The sequence below is a fragment of the Astatotilapia calliptera genome, chromosome 11, assembly GCF_964374335.1.
Source record: "Astatotilapia calliptera chromosome 11, fAstCal68.1, whole genome shotgun sequence".
Taxonomy (NCBI): domain Eukaryota; kingdom Metazoa; phylum Chordata; class Actinopteri; order Cichliformes; family Cichlidae; genus Astatotilapia; species Astatotilapia calliptera.
The window spans coordinates 8,082,082-8,106,135 of record NC_137432.1 but is presented as its reverse complement, the minus strand read 5'-3'; the positions used below and the strand labels follow the sequence as shown (position 1 = coordinate 8,106,135).

Sequence of the window (24,054 nt, the reverse complement as noted above, 5' to 3'; positions counted from 1 at the left end):
AAGTGGAAGGATGGAGACAATGTCAGATATAGGTAAAGAAGATGAAACATGAACAAAAGTGAAATGAATACTGTGATAGCAAAGAAGGCCTTTGATGAGGCAAGATGGTGAGAGAGGGGGGAGATGAGACCTAGGAGCACTAAAAAAACAGAAGCACATTTTTAGGACAAAAGAGTATGTGTATCTCTTTAGTAGTGTTTTTTTTTTCACTATTGTTCTGGAAAAACAGCCTGGAATGTCCCACATTCTCATTATATCCTTTGAGTATCATATGATTCACTGGTTACTTGGAGGTGTGAATGCTAGGCCTTAACATGTCGGGCAGAGGTTCTGTGTGTGTCTGTGTTTATATGAGTACGTGAGTGATTTACAGGAGAAGGGGTTCTGTGTGAGATAAGGAGCCTATTGGGTTTCCTTCATTTATTTTCTCACTCTGTAGGCGTTCGCCCTCCCCTGCCGTGCCTCCAGTATCCAGGCCTACTGCTTTGATGTCAGCATGAGTTCACCAGCAACCTGCAGAGGAAAAACAACAAAAACAGAGTGTGTTTATCTAGCAATGGTCTGCATGCTCCCATTAATGTGCTGAAACTGTGTGAAATTGACCAGTTTTAAAAATGTTTTGGTTTCAAAGATCAGGCGGTTGCAGAGAAGCGAGGTAGTCGGCTGCTGGTCCTTGCCAATTTTTTTTTTCCTTGTGTTAAACTGAAATTGGAAAATACTTAGCAATTTCTGAAAAGAAAAAATATAGTGCTTGTTTTTTTTGTCTAATATTTATTAAGAATGGGCAACAAAAACTCTGGTAATTTGCCTACTTTTCAGCCAGTCCAGGTCAGAGGAAGCCTCAAATCACAAGAAACTGTAGCAAGGGTGTTATTCTGCTCCCGCAAATACTTTATAAGTAGGTATTTGCGGGAGTATAATGAGTATTTTAAGACATATTTGTATTTTTTGAAGCTTTACTAGTTTACATATATGTCATTGTCACTAGCAGATATGATGTTACTGGTTTCTAGTGTCTGTGAGTTATAGCCAGATTATTTGTACAAGGAACTTGTGAGTTTCTTATCTACAGAGGTGCTGTTCCTAATAGCTGGAGGTGGTGGTGGTATTCAGCTAATGCGCTGAGCAGCTCATATGGGTTGACCCTCCAGACAGACTCAGCACACCGCCTTCTGCTCCCTGACTGAGTCAGACGATTACAGGAGGACAGGGGTCACGTCTGGCCTTCCTGTGCCCTAACCCTCTATGGGTGCCCACTTACCCTCTGAGTAGGGGGTCCCCCTCACCTGTCAGTCACACCACCAGCTTCATGTTTCTGTCCCTTTGTTCTGGTCTCATTATCATCAAGTCTCTTTCACTCTAGACGTCCCTCAGCTTTTCTTGGTTTTGCTGTCTCTCTTTTTTTTCCACTGTTTTTTCCCTCGCTTATCAATTGGTTTCATGTCTCTCTTTTCCTTTTTAACTACCATCATATTTGGTTAACAGCTGAGGTGACATGCCTGCAGGGGAAGCAGCCCTACTTTTTCCGGTCCTCGTGTCTATCTTTCCTTCTCCTTTTCTCCATCCTTCTTAGGCTCCCTGCCTGTGCTGTGCCCTGCTGTGGAATTGGAGAGATCGATTTACTTGGCAGCAGCTGAGGGCAGGCTTCATTTGTCCCAGGGCTTCCTTCTGAAAAGGCATTTTTCACCTCTGGAGAATTGCTCACTGCCCATGGTGACATTGAGCGCTTAATTGCGCTACTTCCAAATTTGGCAGTCTTGTTCTTCATAGTGGCAGTTCAAATTGTTGAACTCGATGTACTCTTGGCTTGCTGGGCTATGCATTCCTTTAGGTATAGATATGAGACTAAAGGGGGAAGGAGACTGTTTCTTACTCTAATGTGCTCAAGCAGGGTATTGTGATGTAAACTAAGAATTGGAGTGTGTATCTTAAACCTTCTTAATCAAATAACAATCCCTTTTCTATTGTAGCATGTTTAAATATTATAGGTGCAACTTTTCAAAGTGATGACAAATCTACAAAAGAAATGAGTAATGACCAGCAAATTTACACCTTATTATTCACAGATCTTTATTCGTTGTAACCTTGATGAAGTATTTATTATTTCTCCTTCTCTGTTTACCAATTCCCACCACTCTCTGATGAGGGAAAAACTGATTGCACAGTGGAGCTCTATTGGATAGGGCCTTAGTGAAGTAACATGTAAATATTTCTACCAGAGCCTCTCTCATCTCTTTTGAGCATTGAGTGTTTACTGCACTGGGGGATACTTCTGTCAGTGTGTCTGCAACTCAGATAATGCAAAGTATGTTTAAAACCAAATCATCATTACTCAACTACAACGAAAGGGTTCACTGTCATTAAATAGTGTTAGAACCAGGGATTGTCTGTTACATATGTAAGCTGCATGAATGTATTAAAATTTGCAACACACGACCTGCCTGCAAAGGCTGTCTGTCAGTTTAAACTGGATCGGTTCAGTATTTATAAATAAAGTGTGTGTGTGGAGTAGCCAAATATATTTGGTTTTGACACCTTCAGTGCTTACATGTGTCAGGATAAGGGGTGACTCCTGAGACGCTTTAATGCTAAACACATGTGATCTCCCTTTTCTTGTCCAAATTATCTGACTAACCTACCACCCAGGCTGATTGTGCAAAGGTTACAGTGCTGCAGTAACCTCTAATCAACGCCACACTGAGTTTTAACTCAGTGAAAAGGTGGAGAGATTACTAACTTCTCAGTTTTGCCTCTAATATATTGTTTCTTTGACACTGTATCTAATTTTTTTTTCCCATTTCTTCATCCCATCCACTGCTGCAGGCTTATGTCTACCATGAGTTTGAATATGAGGTATTTGCTATTATACATAGTAGCTGTTAGGAGTTCAACATTAGCTGCTGTAGTCATAGCATTTTTGTGCTCTGATAAGTTTTTCCCCCCTATTCTCCAAATTGATCATTTATGGTTAAATTCGTCTTTACAACAGGGCTCGATATATTCCAAGATGCACACACGTTTATCATGTGGATACAGTGACAGATCTGACAGATTTCCACCCATAGAATCTTATTATTATTTCCAATCTTAAACTGTGACTTAGCAAATCCCTCAATCCCTTAAAAAGTCACATTTATTAAATTTACAAACTCAACCTTATTGTTGCCCCTTCAGTAGCTTTAATAAAATGTGCTGTTTTTAAGCAAAAAAAGAAATAAAAATAAGCCAAGCAATATTAGTATTGCTAGTGGTGCATTATTTATGCACCACTAGCAACTAGCTTGCTATGGACCAAAACAAATCCTGTTTTCCTTGCTTTTTGACTTTGCTGTTGGAACACAAACAACAGTGACGTCACTCCCAGCTCTGACATCTGACTTCTGAGGCAGATGGAATGCAGCATAAGTCCTTGGCTGTCAGTAGTCTAAAACCACTATTTCTGACCCCTCCACTGTTGGTCCTCATGTCTCTGCTGTTTTATTTGTACAGAACACCCACAAGCCCGAGGCTCTCTATGAGCTACAACAATAAATAAGCTCCTTAGCTTGAATCTTGGGTCATTCTGTTTATCACCAAGCTCATCTCTAAATGGGGGGGTGATCATTTCATTTTCCTATATACACATTAATACATACATACACACATTTTGCACTTATGTTCCTGGGCTTGACAGGCCACCGGTGTCTCCAGTGTGGATGACATGTGCTGTCATGGACTAGAGACCTTCATCTTTCTCATTCAAGGACCAGAGTTTATTTGTAGAGGCCACAGGGATGGTTGTTAAATGGTGGGAGGAAGGTTATTCAGAAGGCTATTCAGAAGGTTTAGTGTAAGAAATAGTGGTGCATGGTAAACTTTCTTCTTATCACTGCCACCGGCAGTGATGCAGGAGAGCAGATTCTCAGTTTATATTCATTTCATTACTCTCAGTAACCAGATACACTGTAATATAAATTGTCCTTGGAAGTTAGCACAGTCAAAGGCCGCAAAGATCCTCTTTTCCACTGTCTGATAACAAAATTTATGTTGCTTGGACCTAAGTGGACCCTGGTGTAGTCGTGGACAAAGGCATTATAATTGTAACTTAAGCCATTATATATAAACAAATATATTCAATATTGTTACTCTAATTTCAATCTAAGAAACATGTTTTATGCATGAAAATTCACATATTCCATATCTAATTTAAACAAGAACTAGTTTGCACAATCTAGGATCACAACTACTATATGTTATATTATTACTTTACTTTAATGTGGTTATAACTGATAACTTATAACTACAGAGCTCTTGTAGAGGCCCTTTTGTCCAGCTTCTGTCATCACAGGCATTGTTGTTTGTTTTTGTTTTATCAGGATGACCACGAAAGTGGCTCTAGTTCTACCAGTCGCAGTGTCTCAGACAGCTCCAAGGCTGTGGCCAAGCCCCGTCGCCTACAGCAAGCTGCCCCGAGTGACCCAGACCTGCCTCCAGGTAAGTGATGTAAACTGGCTCAGTGAGGCTGTTCTGATTCCCTCACCTACCTACTTGACATCAACATGTTCCTTAAAAGTGGACTTTCTTAACTACATCAGTTCATATGATCTGATATGGGACTGTCAAAGTGACCACCTCTGGTTAGCTATGACTTCCCTGCTCAACATGCAAACAAACACACAACTTCAGTATACAAAGACCAGAACTCTGCATTGGTCCAATTTTGCAAACCTCCATTCAACTGCAGTTGCAGTTTCAGACTACCGGATTAACCTGTTACCTAAATAGGACCAACTACAAAGTGTGCTTAAAATAAATCTTTGGTGACACACTATGTATGTGCAATATTATAGTTATTATTGTTTTGGATTTGAGTTTTTATTTTTATTTCGTTTTTCGTTTTTGTTTTTGATTCTGTTTAGTTTCAGTTCATTTCCAGAGTGGGATTCTCCTGTGAGTTTATTATTATTATTTTCAGTCTTACATTTATTAATTATTATCTTAATAAATATTGTTATTGGAGGGCACATTCTGAGGCAAGAACTAGGAAAATTAATTCAGGTATTGCAATAAAAGCAGATAACTTTTTGAATGTGTTGTAGACTTCCAAAGCTTCAAAAACGTGTCCACTACTGCCCCATCAAGGAAGATGTTGTTGTTATTTTGTTGTTGTTTTTTACCAAAATAACCAACACTAAGACTGAGGATATATCTATATATTTAGTTGTTGTTTTTTTAATTAGTTTTTCAAGTTCACAAAATTGCTTCAGTTAGTTTTATTTTATCCAAGGACCAGAGGTTTTTTTTTCAAAAGTAGTTAACTAATATTTTTTTCATATTTTATAACTTTACATACTTTAGTATGTATGTATGTATCATCTCCCGTTTACCATATAAGAGTTTTTATTTTGGGATGAGCCACGTAGCGCTGTTTTTCACAAGTGTAAATCACCCAGAGTGAGCACGGGGAATGTGCCTGTTATAAATCATACGGTGATGGCTCTTATCAACAAAGTTCCTTGACCACATGCCTCCCACAGGGCCACGGATTCCATGCCTACCTTACTGCAGCACTCTAGTGCACCTCACAAAGAGCGGTTTTGTTTGAGAGTGGCTGAATAATAGAATTTAAAAAAAAAATTTATACAGACCTTTCACACCAGAACTTGTGAACACCAGGGCCCTAGTGTGACTGAATGCATTTTTTACCCTAATCTTTTATGTTGGCAGTTTTATTTTTAAAATGTATGGATGCAGTTATTTCAAATACCTCTGAACATATATACTTATGTAAGAAAATTTTCAAGTAGGTGTGCGACAACCTTTCAACCTTTAAGATCTATGAAAAATAATCTGTTTAGAGAGCACGAATGAAGGTAAAAACATAATCCAAGAGGCAGGGGTCATGAGCTGAGTTAGGTCAGCTTGAAAAAAAGCTTCACTTCCAAACCCTGGTGTGGTTGAATGTATGAACTTACACTCCTGGCTTGTTGTATCCTGGGAGGATCCATTTCCAGGCTTTACATTATGAGATAATATCTCTCCCCAGCTGTTAAAGCACGGTTCCTCACACCCAGGCATCTCCCTTTAGGGCTGCTTCCAACAGATCTCCCAGTAGAGTGTGTGTGTGTGTGTGTGTGTGTGTGCGCGCGCGCGCCATGATTTTAGTGTGTTCTTCTGTGTGCACACCCTTAACTTTTCTACTAGCGGACCTTATTTCAGCCCATTACAGACTGCAGAGACAACTTTGGGGTCAGAGGTTGCTGCACCTCGGTAATGGCAAGGAAGCAAATGAATGCCGTAATCCCAACCTACCTAATTAAAAGCTTGAGGTTAAAAGGTAGATGAGGTAAAACTAACCTGCTATGACTCAGACAGAGGATGTTTTCCCAAGAATAAGATACAAACCAAACCTGACAGGAGGCTTTAATGTAGTTGAAGTATGGTGGTTTTTTTTTCAGAGATGGGATGCTTAACATTAGTGCCTCCACAATCTGTTAAAGTGCTGAAATGTCTTTCAGAAAAAGATCATGTCCCTACTATATTACAGTTCCTTTGAGTTACAGAAATTCCTTCAAAAGCCATGGTATACATGTGCTTTTTTAATGTCATTTTATGTTTCTTTAAGTTATTGTAAGGGTAGTCGGCATTAATGATGCTAAAACATAGCTGGGAAGTGCAGCTTTGATGCAAAGACCATTCAGACTTTCAAATCTTGTGACAGAGATGACTCTGTCTCCATGTAAAAACCTAACATAAGTCATAAATAATACATTATCTTTGTAGAATGTGAACTGTTGTATGTACCGTATTGTAAGAAGATGTAATATATCAACAAGTAAAATGGATGCACAGTTGATACATCTCCATATGGATATGCTCTTCAGTGCTAGTACTGGCCAATATACTACCTCACGTGTCAAACTCAAGGCCCGTGGGCCAAATGTGGCCACATCATTTTATCTGTTTTTTGTTTTTTTTATATAACTACAAAACAAAAACATCCACAACAACAAAAAAAGGATAGCAGCTTTTTCTCTAACATGTAGAAAAACGGTTACATATGTAACTTCTTTACACTGACAGACAGGGGAGTTTCACTGGTCCGCAATATAAAATTAGTTTGACAACTCTGTACTGCATTAGGGCTGTTTGAAAAGCTGCACTGTGCTTTCTTTCCACACAACAGTGCATCTTAATCTTGCATTTGATGGTCTTTTAGTGTAAATGCATAACATATGTAATGTAAATACATTCTGTTCAGAATTGTGCACCATTTTTCACTGCATTTTAATTTTCTGTTATTTTTTATTTTAATTACTCAATGTTTTTTTTTTTTTAAATTTGGATTTTGCAGCAATTTGTGACTATATGTCTGTGTAAAGCACTTTATAAATAAACTGTACTTACTTACCTTTACCTATTATGATACATTATTACATACTTTCAGTCGCCATCATGCCATAAGCCAGTTTACAGCTTCCACACTGATACTTGTATTCTAATCCTACTACAGCTATTATGTCATACATCACTATTTTTTAGAATTTTAAAAGACTGGTGATTAACATCCTTTTTGTACTTTCTTGCTAAATATTTTAAGCTATGTCCTTTGTCAGTGTAAAGTTGGTTGTGCAAATAATTTTGTGTCAGAGGCAGTGATAGACAGGTATAATTTTAAGTAAATGGACGATACAAAAATGTGGCCATGGTTGTGTACTTGTTAGCCTTAAGGAAGATCTGTGTTAGATGTGAGACCCTCACAGCGCAAAGACCTGTTTAGATCTTTGTCAGTATCTGCGTTTAAAAACCACTTTGTTGCGTCTTATCCCTTTAACTCCCATCTCCTTCAAAACAACCAAAACTAAACATGGTGATACCAAAAGGCAGGCCCTTCACAATTATCCAGTTATTTAGCTCTGAGCTCTCACATGCTGAATGGATTTATCGTCCTCGTTCACTCTGTGGTGGAAAATAGTGATGTTAATTCATATGCCATGGGATTGGTAGCCACACAAAGACCAAAGACCAAGTGCTTCCACCTTGGGCGATTCTGTGAGTGATTATGTTTACTGCTGCTTGTGGGGGGACGAGTGGCCACCGTTTGTGAGAACCACATTTGCCTGTTCCAGGAGATTCCTGCTTTGGTTCTATTCACGCCGTTGAAAATGTGGTTTGTTTTATATGACTTCAAAGCGATTTAATAGTGGCAGTTCTCCCTTTGAATCTGTGCTAGCCATACTGAAACCTATGAATTTGGTGTATCAGAAGCTGCCCTCCAAATTTTCTGTTTCAAAGCGTGTAGTCCGCTTATAAGTCACAGCATGTTTTTGTGAGTGCAGTAGGATCTTCAGGATTTGGTTTTTTGTTTTTTGTTTTTTTACATTTTTTGATTGTGTGTCTAGTTGAAGGAAGCTAGTACACAACAAATATTCTTGACGTGCTTTCATGAGTACATAATTGAATTGTGTGCAGAGGGGATTATTGAGAATGAATAGTTATATCTATATATCTTCTGTTCCCTTAAGGAGAGGAACGAGGCTCAACACATAAGTATGGGAAATCACGCCCTCGCGTTTTTCTTTATTTTAATGACTATTTACATTGTAGATTTTTACTGAAGGAATCAAAACTATGAATGAACACATACAGAATTATGTGTAGTTATTGGTAGTATGTAGTTTCATGAGGTAGTCACCTGAAATGGTTTTCCAACAGTCTTGAAGGAGTTCCCAGAGATGCTGAGCACTTGTTGGCCCTTTTGCCTTCACTCTGCGGTCCAAGTCATCACAAACTATCTATTGATTATACTATTGATTGGGCTTAGGTCAGGTGGCTGTGGAGGCGCAGAACTCCATCACTCAATCACTGGAGAAGGTTTGGCAGCTTCGGCAAAGGTGTCTCTGATGCGCCTTTGCAAAGGCGCACCAGTGACAACCTGAACAGCAGCACCAGGTATTCGTAGACTATGCCCTCGAATGCATACCTGTGGTTCGGGTGTATAGCCACATGATTGTTGCAAACCAATCATCTGTATGCTCGAGTGGGATGGCCTTCGTTGTCCTCCAGGAGGTTTGATCACTGGTGCATCTTTATTTACAAGGCCCTGCTTGGACAAATGCCCACCTACATTTGCGATCTGCTCACACGGAGGAGTACTGTTTCTTATAGCCTGCGTTCAAGCGATCTTCTTCTGCTCAATGTTCCATTTGCCAGAACTGAACTGGGAAAGAGGGCTTTTACTTATGCTGCCCCTTTTACATGGAACATGATGCAAAAAGACTGGAAGATAGCAGATCTTATTTCATTAAATGCTTTTAAGTCCAAATTGAGAGAGCCAGAGAAAAATGTTTTTTAAAATGTAATTGTTACTTATAACATGTATGTAACTTTGTAATTTTAACATGTTGTCGCCTCTTGGCCAGGACTCCCTTGAAAAAGAGGTTTTTAATCTCATTGGGACTTTTCCTGGTAAAATAAAGGTTAATAATAATAAATAATCTGGGCCAGCTGCATTCAAAAGTTGTCTGAATGTTAGCGTCTTGAACTTGTTCATTCATAAATATTTGTTCATGACTCGGAGGTCAAGAATGGGATGAATAGTGTACTTATTTCCTCTCTGAGTATCACTGCTGGCTCCTTGCAAACAGTGGGTTTATAATTCTGAGGCGGTTGATCCGGAACTGCAACTGGTAACTGTGTGGTGAACAACCTGAAGTATGTGGAAGATGATATTGTGCTGTTAGTCAACATCACCTCAGTAGAGTGTACACCAGGGGTGGGCAATCTCAGTCCACGAGGGCCGGTATCCCTGCAGGTTTTAGATCTTTTAGATCTAGATCACCTTGGGTCAACACACCTGAATCACATGATTAGTTCGTTACCAGGCCTCTGGAGAACTTCAGGACATGTTGAGGAGCTAATTTAGCCATTTAAATCAGCTGTGTTGGTTCGAGGACACATCTAAAACCTGCAGGGACACCGGCCCACGTGGACTGAGATTGCCCACCTCTGGTGTACACAGTGGATGATAGCAACGGTTCGCACCACCCACGGATAGGGCGCTTAAGTGTGTCACTGAGGGAGGTGAGCAGCTTCCTGGGCATCGGGTCCTGCTGGGGGCCCAAAGGTGGACCTTTGCTCCAAGCCAACTGACTTAGAACTTGAACGGGAGGCTGCGCTCTCGCTGGAGGCTCACCCACCGCAACAGTGTGTTCTGCTTTCTTGTTGGTGCCTTGGCTTCCCAGGGTCCCACACACTGGGCTCTCCTGCTCATCCTCCAACAAACCATGAATGTCCAGGCCGATGTCCAGCACATCATTGTCTTCCTGCGGAGTGCTGGGCTGAAGCCGGTCAGTGCTCCTGCATAGTTCTGGCTTGTCTTCGGTTAACCCATCAATATATTCTATGGGGTCAGCCCAGATAATTGCGGGGACATCAACAGGATACTCCTCGTCTTTGCACTTGGAGAGGAGAGGGTCATGCCATGCGAGGACAGTTGTGAACAGAAGATTTCTGCTTTTCTTGTTTCAGTTTTGTGTCCGTTCCAAAATGCAAAGTAAAACACTACACAGGAAGACTCAAATTTAGCAGCGTGGGCAGTCTACACAACAACTGCATGGTGGAGGCTAACTCCAACAGGGGCAGTTAAGCTAACTTCAAGCTAGCAGACAATCGAGCTAACTAGCAGCAGCAAGTTAGTCCAGTTTAGCAAAGGTGTTCTTAGTTTTTATGCTCTTTACCTTTCTAAGGGATGACTGTGATAACAGGGGTAATGTGCGCAAGTAGGCCTGTGCATGTCATCACAGGTCATCCGCCTTAAAGGCTTGAATAGAGGTTTTAGCCAGGACACGTGGGGACGTGATATCCTGTACTTATGTGTTGTACCAAGTGAATTGACTGAAAGGAAACAATTTCTTCAGTTTTCACTGAGTGAAATTATATATCTAGCTGAATCACATTATATAGCGATCTTAGTGAGATCTTTTTTCATTTTCTTGTTGGAAACAACAATAAGAGACCTGATAAGAGTTTTCAGTCTACAGTTTTCAAACCAGTAAACAGCACTCATGTCATGAGCAAAACCAGAAGCAGAAAAAAAGGAAATGCACTAACTGTAGCTAAAAATAGCATTCTGTGATTTGATTTCATTAACAGTGATATAGAAACTAACCTGCATTTAATGCAAAGATTACAAATTGCAGCATCCTCTCATCATAAATATCAGCAAGAAAGAAAAAAAAATCCCATACTGGATTGCTGCGATACAGTTCACTAATTTACTAAGACCATCCCCTCACTCTTATTTTGAAAGTGTAGTTGCAGCTAACCAACTAGCCCAGCTGTCTCCACTGTCATTGACAGCAACTGGTGATAATAGTCCTTGTTCTGCTCCTGAGAGCCGCTGTGAGCTGGACAGCCAGTCTAACCAGAACCTGCAGTTTCAGACATAATTCATCTGACGTTCTATCTTGCACATCGAAGCAGCAACACAACAAGAACTAGCACTGCTAGCTGTTGAGAGTATTGGGACATTTACCCATAATGTAAATACAGAAGCTTTTGTAGTATTAGTGGAAACTGCTAACTAAGGAAACAAAATATCCCATACACACGAAGGCTGGTAATTTCTCCAGCTGAGCCGTTGTTCTGCGTTGGTGCCTTGCTGTACCATGCATGGTTGAGTTCCTTGAATCTCCCACTTTACTATAAGGGGCCCTAGAACTGAATAGTTAGCATAATTAGACAGCTTATATTGCTGCTTTAGTAAGAATCTAATCATATATTAATGTGTTTCCATAATACTGCTGGAAAGTTACCTCAGCGGAAGTGAGATCCTTTCACTGCTGTCTTTGCATTTTTTTACGTTACAAACTGAAAATCAATAGTGGCTTACTGTATTTTATTAAAGATGCTGCGTTCCACAACAGGAATTGTATTTATGCTTCTGGTTACATTGGCAATAGTGCTAATACCATTTTAAATAACACAGCAATACAACTTCACAGTATATTTAGTATCTTATGGACTTGTCTTTTTCTTTATGGCTAATAACTGTGGCAAAGCTGATAGTTGCTAATACTTTCCATATACAGGAAAATGGTGAGCATGTACAGTATAGTGTTTCTTTCCTGTATTGCACAGAAGAGACCACTTGGCCTGTTCTTAGATCACATAAAGGAGCTGGTTTTTCCAGCCATTTTATGGTTGAACAGTTTTAAGTGGGCTTCTTCCCTGTGGGCTGCAGCACAGGTGCTGCCTGTGTCAATTGTTTACAGAAGTTCAGAGCAGTGCAATGGCTCACAGGGAGATGGATTGGGGCCTTGGACTTGTTATAGGCAAGAAGAGGTATAACAAGTGTACAAGCATGCGAGAGAGAAAGAAAGGACACCCTGACATGTGTAAATTAGATCCAGAGAGGTAAATAGCAGGGGGTAAAGTGCTGGTTTTACTGCCCAGGCTGCAGGTGCAACATCGGCTTTCTGACTGACCCCAGAAACACACACACACACACACACACACACACACACACACACACACACACACACACACACACACACACACACACACACACACACACACACACACAGAGCCACATTCATGCATGTAAGGAAGTTGCCAGGCACACACTCAGCTCCACTCAAGACAAGCGCATGCATGCAAGGCCACGCACAAGTGTCATGAACACACATTAAGTATGAGTTGAGTTCATATTATGTCATCCTCTCTTCCTGCTGCTGTGTTTGGTCAGGCAGCAAACTCATGAGAATTTTGTCAATTGGATTATGCTAATACATAGTCGGGCCTGTGCACAAGTGGCAGAACAGTTAACCAATTCATATAAATATTTTCATCAACAGCACCATTTTGTTCTACTTAATTATTGGTTCTGTTATGCCCTGGGCCAGGCATGTAGATACAGGAAGAAAAACATTTGGTTTGGAAAATAAGGGAAAAGCATTAAAGCTTTATATATTTTAACTTGTAGTGACTGTGTTTAACAGTACTTGGGAGGAATGAATAATGCCATTGGTCCTGTGGTTAGGAGGATTTATTGCTGTATATTTTCATATTTTATGGTCGAAACTCCCCTGTCTGTAATATTTTAAGTTATTTCTTACTTTGTTGAGTAATGACCTTACCATGTATGTTTTTCCTGCAAAGCTTCTGTTTCTGGGCGTTACTGTGGCCATTAGGAGGTACTGGTAACACTGCAGGATGGCTCCCTCAGCTCTGTTGAAACCCAATCTGTCATGCTGCTTTTTCTCTTGTGCTTGCTCTAGGCTACTACATCCACCCACTTCCTCAACAGAAGGACTGTCACCCTCACCTCCCTCAGCCTTTAAAAAAGTTGAATTCTGTAATTTCTAGTTTTATGTATAATTGAGAATCCTTTCTCTTCATATCCTCAAAATGTGAAAGTCACACTCTCAAATGTTTTAAATTAATTAATGCATTACATTTCTAAAAGTTATGACCCAAGTTTTTCCAGTGTAAATTCACAGTGTACTAAATAGTTATTATGCAGGTCGCTCATTGGTTCTTTTTTTTGCTCTTTTTATTACTGGCAGATTTTGTCATGAGACATATTAATAAATACACTGCAACCCTGATCTTTTCTTGGTAATACCTACAGAACCTTTTTTTTTTTTTGAGAATTCTGCAAATGTCAGAATTAGTTGGACTGGACATTAAACAGTCATTATGCTACCAGCTCTCTGCTATAGAGTCTCTGTAATGTCTGATTGAACCCATGTGAGAAAACTGCAGGTAATTGTTTGGAGAATTCACATCAAGAAAGTGGGAATATGCAAGTCCTGCCCAGGTGCCACCCCTCACCAAGCAACCCATTTCCATTAGTGTCCTTTTACTTGTGAAAAGGGGAAAAGTTGGAAAAATGCCCAGCCCTGATTATCCTGACCTTTGAGGAGTTCATAAGTTCCTAAATAAATTGTTTTTTTTCCCTTCATATTATGGGATTCCTATGACAGGGATTTATTGTGCTTTTAATTGCACTATTCTGTGTATGTACAAAGACCCATATTTTTATGTATGAGTGTGTGTGAGTACTTATTCAGTGAAAGTTGCTTGTGTTTAAGTGGACACAAAGGTGCCTCAGTAGTTTAATGAGCTTGGAAGGGATATAGTTATTGCAATATGTGCATAATTTGGAGTTAAACAGGATTTTACATCTGAGAGAAAGTAGAGCCCTTCTTAATACACTGCGATTTAAAGAGCTGCAAATTTTGTTGAGGTTGATTTTTTTCTTCTTCTTTCCTTTTTTGGATAGAAGAATAACATGCCAGAATGATCTCTTATTTACAAGTCCATAAATAAACAAATAAATAAAATTTTATTTATATAGCACCTTTCAAGACAGAATCACAAAGTGCTGCACATAAGATCACAAGTCATAAAAAGATTTAAAAAGAGAAAATAAAACAGGCATAAAATTAACCAAAAGCAGTTTTAAAAAGGTAAGTTTTGAGTTGTTTTTTAAAAACAGCTACTGAGTCCACAGTTCTTAATGCTTGGGGGAGAGAGTTCCACAGTCTAGGGGCCACAGTGGCAAAAGCTCTATCACCCTTAGTCCTCCTCTTAGTGTTTTTTATAGCAAGTAAGCCCTGATCAGATGACCTCAAAGACCTGCTAGGGACATAGGGCTGTAGCAGATCAAAGTTGTAGGCAGGTACCAGTCCGTGCACAGCTCTGTAGGTCAAGACCAGGATCTTAAAATCAACTCTAAATTTAACAGGAAGCCAGTGTAACTGAGATAATAATGGTGTCACATGTGAGTACTTGGAGGATTTTGTCAAAAGCCTAGCTGCAGCGTTTTGCACAACCTGCAGACGATCCAGAGAACCTTTGCTTAGACACATAGACAGCGAATTACAATAATCCAAGCGTGACGAAATAAAAGCATGTATAGCAATCTCAAGTTCAGAGCGAGATAAAATCGGGCTTAGCTTAGCCACATTTCTTAAATGATAAAAACAAGACCGAACCAGAGATTTTACATGCCCGTCCAAGGATGGCAGGGGTCAGTGGTACTGAGTCTACACTACACACTATGGAATGTAGCTCTAGTTTTTACTCTTTATTGTGTCTCAACACAAATGTAATCTTTCATATATCTAATATGTCCTTGTCCATGCGTTTTTGGGTCCTGGTAATTAGGTTTATTGTCTTTGTGTCTTTGTGTCCATATTTTATGGGTTAATATGATTCTTATGTTTTAACCTGTGTGTTTGTAGGCTATGTCCAAAGTCTGATCAGACGTGTGGTGAACAACGTGAACATTGTGGTGAATAACCTGATCCTTAAGTATGTGGAAGATGATATTGTGCTGTCAGTCAACATCACCTCAGCAGAGTGCTACACAGTGGATGATTTATGGGAAAGAGCCTTCATGGACATTACTGGTGAGCAATAGCCTCTTAAATTCCTTGGTAATTAGATTAACTAGTAAACATACTGAGATAGTAGCCCCTATAGTAAACATTTTAATAATTAGTTTTAAAAAAGGACAAACAAATGTAAAGATGTCTCATTTTTAAAGCCAATACTTGAGAGAAGGATATAGTATGCAGATTGAGATATAGTATGCACATGTATGTACAATATATTTAAATGTAGCTTGTTTCCTTCAGGCCTTGTGCTCATATGCATTTACTCTATATGTTGTCTATTATATTATTATTATTATTGCAAATAGCACTGCCTTAAAAGACCGACAACAATGTTCAAATTTCTGGCACAGCAGCAGAGGGAGAGCTTTTCCCTTAAAGTACATCATTTGTTGTTTGGGTTTAGCACAGGTGATGTTAACAGGAATAAGCCCTATGTAAAGAGTGCTAGAATTGTGTCTAGAAAAATAATGGCTGCTAATGTGAATCGTCCAACATCAACTCAAGTGTCAATGAAGTTTCTGGAAGCTGCTGGGAAGAGGAAGTGTTCTTCACATACTTCTTGAAAGCAACTAGTGAGTACTGTAATGGTTACTGGCACTGTTTAGACAGTGAAATAATTCTGGGAATAGATCCTGTTATCATTCTGCCAAGGGTAAGTGAATCAGTGTCAAGTGAGAACCTGATGATGTGTGGCCAACCAAGACACACACACACAAACAAACTTTCTGAGCTAGCTCTCTATTTTAACTAAATCACTGATAATGAGAATTTGTTGTCAGGAGCTGCTCTCTGTTAGTGTGTGCATAATTTAACTTGTTTGTTTTTAATGATACCTAATTTTGTTTTAATCCTTTTTTCTTCTCTTGCTTTTTTCTTTGTGCAGCTCCAGAGTTGGTCCTAAGGAAACTGATCAACTTTGCTGACTGCACCGTGTGTTTGGACAAACGGAATGCTAGCGGCAAAATTGAGTTTTACCAGGACCCGCTCTTGTACAAATGCTCCTTCAGAACACGCCTCCATTTTACATATGACAACATCAACTCTAAGATCCCATCTGTCATAAAGGTGAGCCAGCCTGTGATTTTAGGAATAACTCTATAACTGCCATCATCTTAGCAAAGCTCAAGGAAATGTTAGGGGTTAATATAATTTCTTATATTTGCTGTTGTCTGAAGATTCCATATGATGGAAAAACTTACATTTCTATTAACAGTTTACAGATATCAAAGATTAATGTGGCTGACTTTTGTTTGGGCAGCTGTTCTCACATCAATAGCAGGATAATGACTAATATCAGTGAATTGTTGTCAACCAGTGACTTTAAATATATGTGGAAGACAGCTGCTTGTTTTGGGAAGATTTTACTTCCTTCATGAAAATCTAAGGTACCACTAGAAATGATCTGAGACACGACTGAAGTAAAATCGGTGTTAGAATTTTAAGTCAAGTGCTGTTAGTACATACTTTTTGGGGGTACTAATCCATTTTGTATAACTGCGAACACTTAGTTGGACAAAAGCTCTTCTACACTAAGATTTGTTTAGAACAAATATTTTAAAAGTACTGGAATTCTAAGAGAAGATGATAGATGCGTTCTGTATTTTTCATATAAATCTGTGCATTAATTGGATCAAATATCAAAATCTAATTTATAGCTAACTATTTTTCAGATCCATACCATGGTGGAGAGCCTGAAGTTGTCCATTACCGATCAGCAGCTACCCATGTTTATACGAATCTTGGAGCTAATCATTGCTCTTTACTATGGGGAAATCGGAGGACACAAAGAGGATGAGGGTGAAGAAGGCACTGGGCATGCAAGGGATTCTGGAGCAAGTTCACCTGGTGAGTGAGATTTCTTATGGAAAGCAACAGTAATTCTCTAACACTTTGATTGGTTTGTTAATGTTTTATGTTTAAAACAAGTTTTAAGACAGTCCACAAAAGTCCACAAAAATTCAGTATCATAATAGTAATTAATTATAATTCCGTATCATAATTGAATTTCAATTTTAGACTTAATCACTAACAACAGCTAAAGCATACGTATGTTTTGCTCTATGAACATTTCAGTGGCTAAGTATGCTTCTTATCACCATAGCATGTTTGAATCAAGTGACATACAAAGCAAAATAAATCAAATTTTGCATGGTCTTACTTCATGGTCATCCCATGACTCTGCATGTTGCCTTATTCCGATCAGGGGCTCTGTCTTTTTTATATGTTGCTGTTATTCCTAAATGGGACATTTAACATCGCTTTGACCATGGTGTGCACTCCTCCTGCTTTTTCCACAAACAAAATCTGGAGCGTATAACTCGATACAGACCATTGTCATCAGGCCTGATCACCTCCATGTGGTTGGAAGCAGGAGAAAGCAGGATAAGGAGAAGAAACTAGGTTGAATCAAACACAGGTCTACCTCTATCTTTCTAATTGGAGCACATGGTAAATCACACTGCTTATGTCCAGCTGTGAAGCAAAACGCATAGGTGCAGTTGTTTAAAGGCAGACACTGAGTTGTACAAAATTGAACACTCACAAAACTGCACTCATTGACATATATTTATACAGTATACTTTGAATAACTGTGGTTATTTAAAAAAAAAAAAAAGACATCCCTTTTCCCCTGAACACCCATCTCTTAAAATGCTCATGTATGAAGTATCATGTCCTTCTGGGCTAAATCAGCCTCTCTAGCACCAGGAGCAAATTATGGTGGAATAGAAGTAGTGGGCAAAGGGGAGCGTAGACAGCCCCACACACGGCCCTTTCCTCGCTCGCTCTAACTCCCTGCCTCTTGGCGTGGAACTTTCGTTGCCAGTTGGCGCAGCTTCCAGTTCAGTGTCCAATGCCAGATGTAAGAGTCGGTGTCATGCTACTGCTATGCGGAGCCTCTGAGAATGAATTAGTATCCCATCACAAAAATATACAAGAGGGGACCAGCTCTTGGAACCTGAGCACCCCCAGATCTTGTTATGCTGGAAGTAATCGTCAGAGTGAAGAAGCTGGAGGGGGCAGGGGGGCAATTGTGTGTATATGCACTGTAATAAGTAGGTGTGTGTGTGTTGAGAGGGCTCCAAACATATTCATAAACATGATTTTAAATGTGTGCATTTCAGATTTATGAAATAAAGCTGATTTTTTTCCCTCCTGGAAAAAAAATAAGAACAATAAAGCTAAAATGATTTATTCTTTTTAATGACAAAATATAATTTTCCAAACCAGGACAGACAGCCATACATTGAGTCGGAGCACTACACTTGTAGAGACTGAATTGGCTTTCATGCATATTTATTGTTCATGGGTTATAGTTTGTAGGAAACAGTCATTGTTACATGATTGCTGGAATATGATACCAACATTGTGCATAGTACTTCATAACATTCATTGATTTCCCATAGGCTACTTGAGTCTTGCTGCATATTCTGGTTCCACTGGCCTGTATGTGCGTTTCATTTATTTACTCTTGCTTTGAGTTGGCTTTTGTAACTGATACTGTTGCACTGATTGAATTTTCCTAGTGTTTCTTTGTTTGTTTGTTTTTTTTATAAAATGAGGTTTATTTGTGTGAGGGTGTATATATGTGGTCAAAAGATTGAGTTGAGAGTAAGGAATGAATTCTGTATCTACTGTGTAATGTATTAATAAGTCATGACTTAAGTGGTCTGTTTTTAAAAAAAATTTCAAAGGGAATATTAATTTTTCCCACATGTGAAGGTGTTTTTCTTTTTGCCAATTATTGAAGTGGAAAAAGCCTTGTAATGTGTTTATGTGCCCATGATTCACTGTGGCCGCATGTTGTTTGTTTGAATCGTTTCCTTTTAGGTAAGAGCCAATGTCTCATTAATGAATAGGCTTGTTAGGTGAAGATTGTGCGATATTTGTGTGTCACTAACCAAAACAACCCTTCGGTTAGGATTACATGGCTAGTTTTCTTACTGTCTGAAATTCAGTGAAGTCTGAGAAAAACACTAAAGAATTAAGTGGTTGGAAACATAGATGACTAACATGCTTGGATGGACCAGCTGGTCACAGCAGTGAAAGTTGTATGGTTTCAAGAAGTATGTGAAGAATTATGAACTGAGGACAGTGGCTGCTGAAGTGTGGCAGGGTGTGTGCATCTCTGTGTAACATACATGAGCCCTTATACTTGTTACTTTTCTCCAATATCATATGTGCATGTGGATGGGACTTGGTGTTTAGTGTTTGCTTTGTAGGAGGGCTTAGCCTCCATGTCCCTTGAAGTGTGCTGAATGGAAAGGACCTTCACACAGGAATCAACCAGAAACCACAGGCTGTGTCAGTGTTACTAACCTCAAGTAGCTCCCTAGTGATAATACATTGGTATGACAGGACATTGTTTCTTTTTTTGTAGTGTTACTGTGAACATGGGATGACCATTGAATTGAGTGGTTTAGTGGTTTCTGCTATTAGAGTTAAAATTGCTTTTACGGTAGTATGATGTTAATGTCATGCTGGTAGCAAAAATGCTGTAAGTAAGTTCAGTCATGAAAAAAAAACGTCGTTATGAATGCATTGCACTATGGTATGTGTTTTTTGCATCAGTGGTTATCTGTTAAGCTTAGATTGAGTCTTAACATGTATGCATGTCTACACAAACACCTGCACTATCAGTAGATAGGAGTAGCCTTCACTGAACGGTCAGGTAACAGTCCACCTCTCCCTCTATAAACATGGAGGGACATCTACTGGCCTGTGAGAGCACTGCCTCTTTTTACTACTTCCCACTCACTTTCTGTGTCACTGTCTCTTACACCGAATCCTTTCCTAGCTTAGGCCTACCCTGCTGCTTGAAGACTCTGGACTAAGAGAAACCGTACATGACGCTGACTGTCATGCAGTTCTTCTGAGCTCTACTTAAGGATATATGGACAGATGTTCATAGAGTGCTGCAATACATACATTGTTAGTTGGCAGACACTGATTGTACTCCCAGAGCAGGGATACTTCACACCTGTGTGGTCATAGTGCTCAACGCCAAGGCAGCATACATTCTGGCCAGACTACATCATCGTTTGGGAATTTTTCACTCACTTCTAAGGCTTAATACTTCAAAATGTCCTTAAGCTGCTCTGTTTTGATCACTTGATTGGTGATTGTGCTTTTATTTTGATTGCCTTGTAATTCAAATGTAGACTTCGTCAGGCTGTGATGTGAAATGAAAGAGCATAACTTGTTAAACTGACACCTCAAAGGCTTCCTTGAGTAAAAACAAAAAAAAAAGGAATGAGCGATGGAATCAGACAGGGAGATTGGGATGGAAAGACAGATAAAAAAGCCATAACATGGGATTTCCAGCTGCCAATTCACAAAGTGAAAGATTTAATTAAAATATGTCATAATTTTCACCGCCTTACCCTCTGGGATTCCTAAGTTGTGACCTCACGGACAATATTGTTTTCTCGTAGAGGACGTGAGGCCACAAGGAATGGAATTACACATTCTTATGTATTGACATCAGCTTCCTCTATCCCAATGTGTATGGAAACATACATGATGGGACCAGTTCAGGGGTCAGGATCAGGAATGGATGGGTGCATGGTGGTTTTTTGACTGCTCAAATGGTAATTGGAGAAAAAGTGAAGACTTTTGGTTGTTTTTGTAAACCTACCCCGACAACTTGCCACTCTGTGGATTTTCTACAAAGTAGCCAGTGCTTTAGTCAGCTCCACCCCATCTTCCCAAACTTATAGTTAACACTATTGCTAAGTTTTACCTACGCTCCTAGCCAAGCAGTGTTTATGTTAGTGGCTCATAGTTACCTGGACTCCTGCATGGCCTCCATTTTAGTAGTTGGCTTCTTACCAAACATGTGATTTGACCACACGCATAACTGAAATTGGCCTGTGCTGTTGGGTCCAGCACAGACTGCCTTGACCACTGGGTCCAGTCAAAGCCCTCCTCTGTCAGGATGCTGGCTGACAGCCTTTGCCCTCTGGCCTCTGCTGGAATGAACTTCCTCTTGCTCTGTGGAATTCATGCAGCAATGAGTTCATGTAACCCACAAATACTTCCACACCTGCCTGCTGGAGCATTGGCAGAAACTACTGTGAAACTTCCTTGTTCTCTGCTGTTTTTGTGTGTTCTGTTGACAGCTGAAACAACTTGCTAGAATTAAAATGCCCCGAAGGAAAGGGTAAATTAATTTAGTGTGCCGCCCTGCATACAGACACTTCCATTATCTGCAAGTTTCCCCTCTCTTTAACCAGGTTGTATTCAGAAACTGCCACTTTAAATGCATTTACCTGTTGGGGTAAAAGTGTGCTAGAAAGGAATTATGTCACTGTTTTGTTTTGTTTGTTTGTTTTTTGTGTGTGTGTGTGTAGGGGGGGGGGTTGCTGATATATAGATTTTTCTCTTTTACTGCAGCTAATTCAGCAGCAGTAAAATCCTAAGTTTATGTTTAAATGATATCTAATTAAGACTTTTATCTCCTTCAGGAATGGATGTAGATACGGAAAGGCGACCTAGCCAAGACCTCTACATACAGTCTGGTAATCCTGATGAAGCAAACCAAGGTTGGGTGTCCTGGGCTTGGTCCTTCGTTCCAGCCATTGTAAGCACAGAGGAAGAAGGAGAGGATGGTCTCTACCAGCAGCGAGAGACGGGAAGCATCCCCAACAGCTCCCAACTCCACACACCCAAAGACCCCATTGTTTCCATAGGCTTCTACTGCACCAAAGCTTCTGTTACCTTCAAGGTAAATAAGATGTTTGATAAAATAAAATAAAATAAACACATCACCATCTTAACTTAAATACAAAATTATGTTTCGATATAAAATAAATGTCCATTTCCACAGCAGTGGATTGAGCATTCATTGGACTTGTGTTAAGCCTGTGACGCTGCTGCTGTTTGTAATATAGCAAGAGTTCATTTATCATTTAGAACAAAGGATTTAACTAAATACTAGCAAATTCTGGAAGTAACCGTCAAGCTGAATGTTTTGGAATGGCCTTCAGTCCTCCCAACAAAATATCAATCAAAATAATACAGAACTGGAAGCATTTGAAACAAGAATAAGAGAAAATCCCATAAACAAGAAATGAAAGACTCCTCACAACTACAAAAAGTATTTACAAGCTAGGATATTTTCCTAGAGGAGGTTTTACTAAGTACTGACCATGAAGGGTCATGGACTATATGTAACCCATTGGCTTCTGTAGTCTCAATTTTAAAGCCTCAGTTTAAGCTGTTTTGGCTCTTTTGGAGCCAAAGTAACCATATTTCGATGTTGGATTCATAAATTGTATGGGTGCAATGCACAGACCCGGATACTGGCTAGTTAGCGCTGAGTATAGTCAAGTAAAATACTAGAATTTCACTTGGCAGAAATGAAACACAAACTCCTTTATGATCCGTGCCACACAGGAACCTATATATTTTTCCAGATAAATGCTCCAAACTGCACCAACATCGCGAGCAGGGTCGAGAGGTTTATTTTAGTCACTCGAAATATTGAAGGTGAGGCCTATCAGACAGCTGCCTGTGGCTACAGCTGCCTGTGGCACACCTGTCAATAAAGCAACCACAATCCTTACTTTCAGCCTTATCAGTATCTGCATCTCTGTTTTTTCCCCCCCTACATCACAGTTGTTACAAAGAGAGAAAATATGCACCGAGCTCAAAACCATACTCCTTACCCTTGAATAATCCTTTTACTTCTGTTAACTTATTTTAACATTGAAAGCTTTCACTGGGGGGGACTTGCTTTTCGTACATTTCGGATATGAGGTAATTTTTTTTTACCACTCTGCCAGTGTAAAAGAACCAATCTGTCAAGAATCTGTTATGATTTCTACATTTAGGATGCCTTTAAATTAGAATTTTTTTGTCTTCAGTGCATTATTGTCACTCTCACTGGCCACCACACAGTTGCATATTTTAATTTAATGGTCAGTTTCATCTCAAGTCTCAAAAACTGCTTGATCCTCAGGAAGCCCTAATCCTCTTTGTGTTTCTGTGTGCGGTATAGGGGAGGGCAGTATAACCGCTAACTAGCGTCTCGGGTCACATTAATGTTTTAAACATTATACATGGTATGATGACTATTCAGAAATGGACCCCAAGCTTTAATCCTGCCTGCTCACTCAGAATAGTTGGAATTCATCTGTGTTTCCTGTCAGATTCAGGCACTTTAGATCACATTACTGGTCGTGTGTGTGTGTGTGTGTGTGTGTGTGTGTGTGTGTGTGTGTGTGTGTGTGTGTGTGTGTGTGTGTGTGTGTGTGTGTGTGTGTGTGTGTGTGTGTGCGTGCATGCGTTTGTGTGCGAGAGCGTATATTACTTGACGGTGTGTGATCAGTAAAGGGGAGGTTTGTCTCAGGCCAAACAGACTTTGGTGTTTTTCTAATAATGTTTAAATTGTTCCTGTATTGTTTGAGTTCTTTTAATCAATTAATTGCCTCTCGTCTGCAATAATTGCACACAGCTGAAAGGATGGTTTTTAAAGCGTTCTTGTCTCTTTCCTACAAGGAAGTATTTAGTATGAAGGAATTTTCATGTCTTTGAACAGCCACTGCTTCAACCTGAGTTTGACATGAATGTGAAATCAGAGAGGTATTTTTAGATTGCTGACGCATTACTCCTCAGATCTCTTTGATTAGAAACATTGGCAGTGTAATTTAATGACTTTTACTCACAT

At 39.6% G+C, this 24,054-nt stretch overlaps 1 protein-coding gene across 2 annotated transcripts in view; it reads left to right on the top strand.

Annotated features, from left to right (window-relative positions):
- The window catches only part of vps13b (vacuolar protein sorting 13 homolog B), a 301,375-nt gene that overhangs the window by 16,385 nt on the left and 260,936 nt on the right, over positions 1 to 24,054 (top strand). For both annotated transcript variants that reach the window (XM_026183458.2, XM_026183460.2), the window contains exons 4-8: positions 4,356 to 4,473; positions 15,231 to 15,398; positions 16,270 to 16,451; positions 17,057 to 17,231; positions 21,851 to 22,110. In XM_026183458.2, coding sequence (XP_026039243.2) covers positions 4,356 to 4,473; positions 15,231 to 15,398; positions 16,270 to 16,451; positions 17,057 to 17,231; positions 21,851 to 22,110 — 903 coding nt within the window. The remainder of the gene's footprint in view (positions 1 to 4,355; positions 4,474 to 15,230; positions 15,399 to 16,269; positions 16,452 to 17,056; positions 17,232 to 21,850; positions 22,111 to 24,054) is intronic.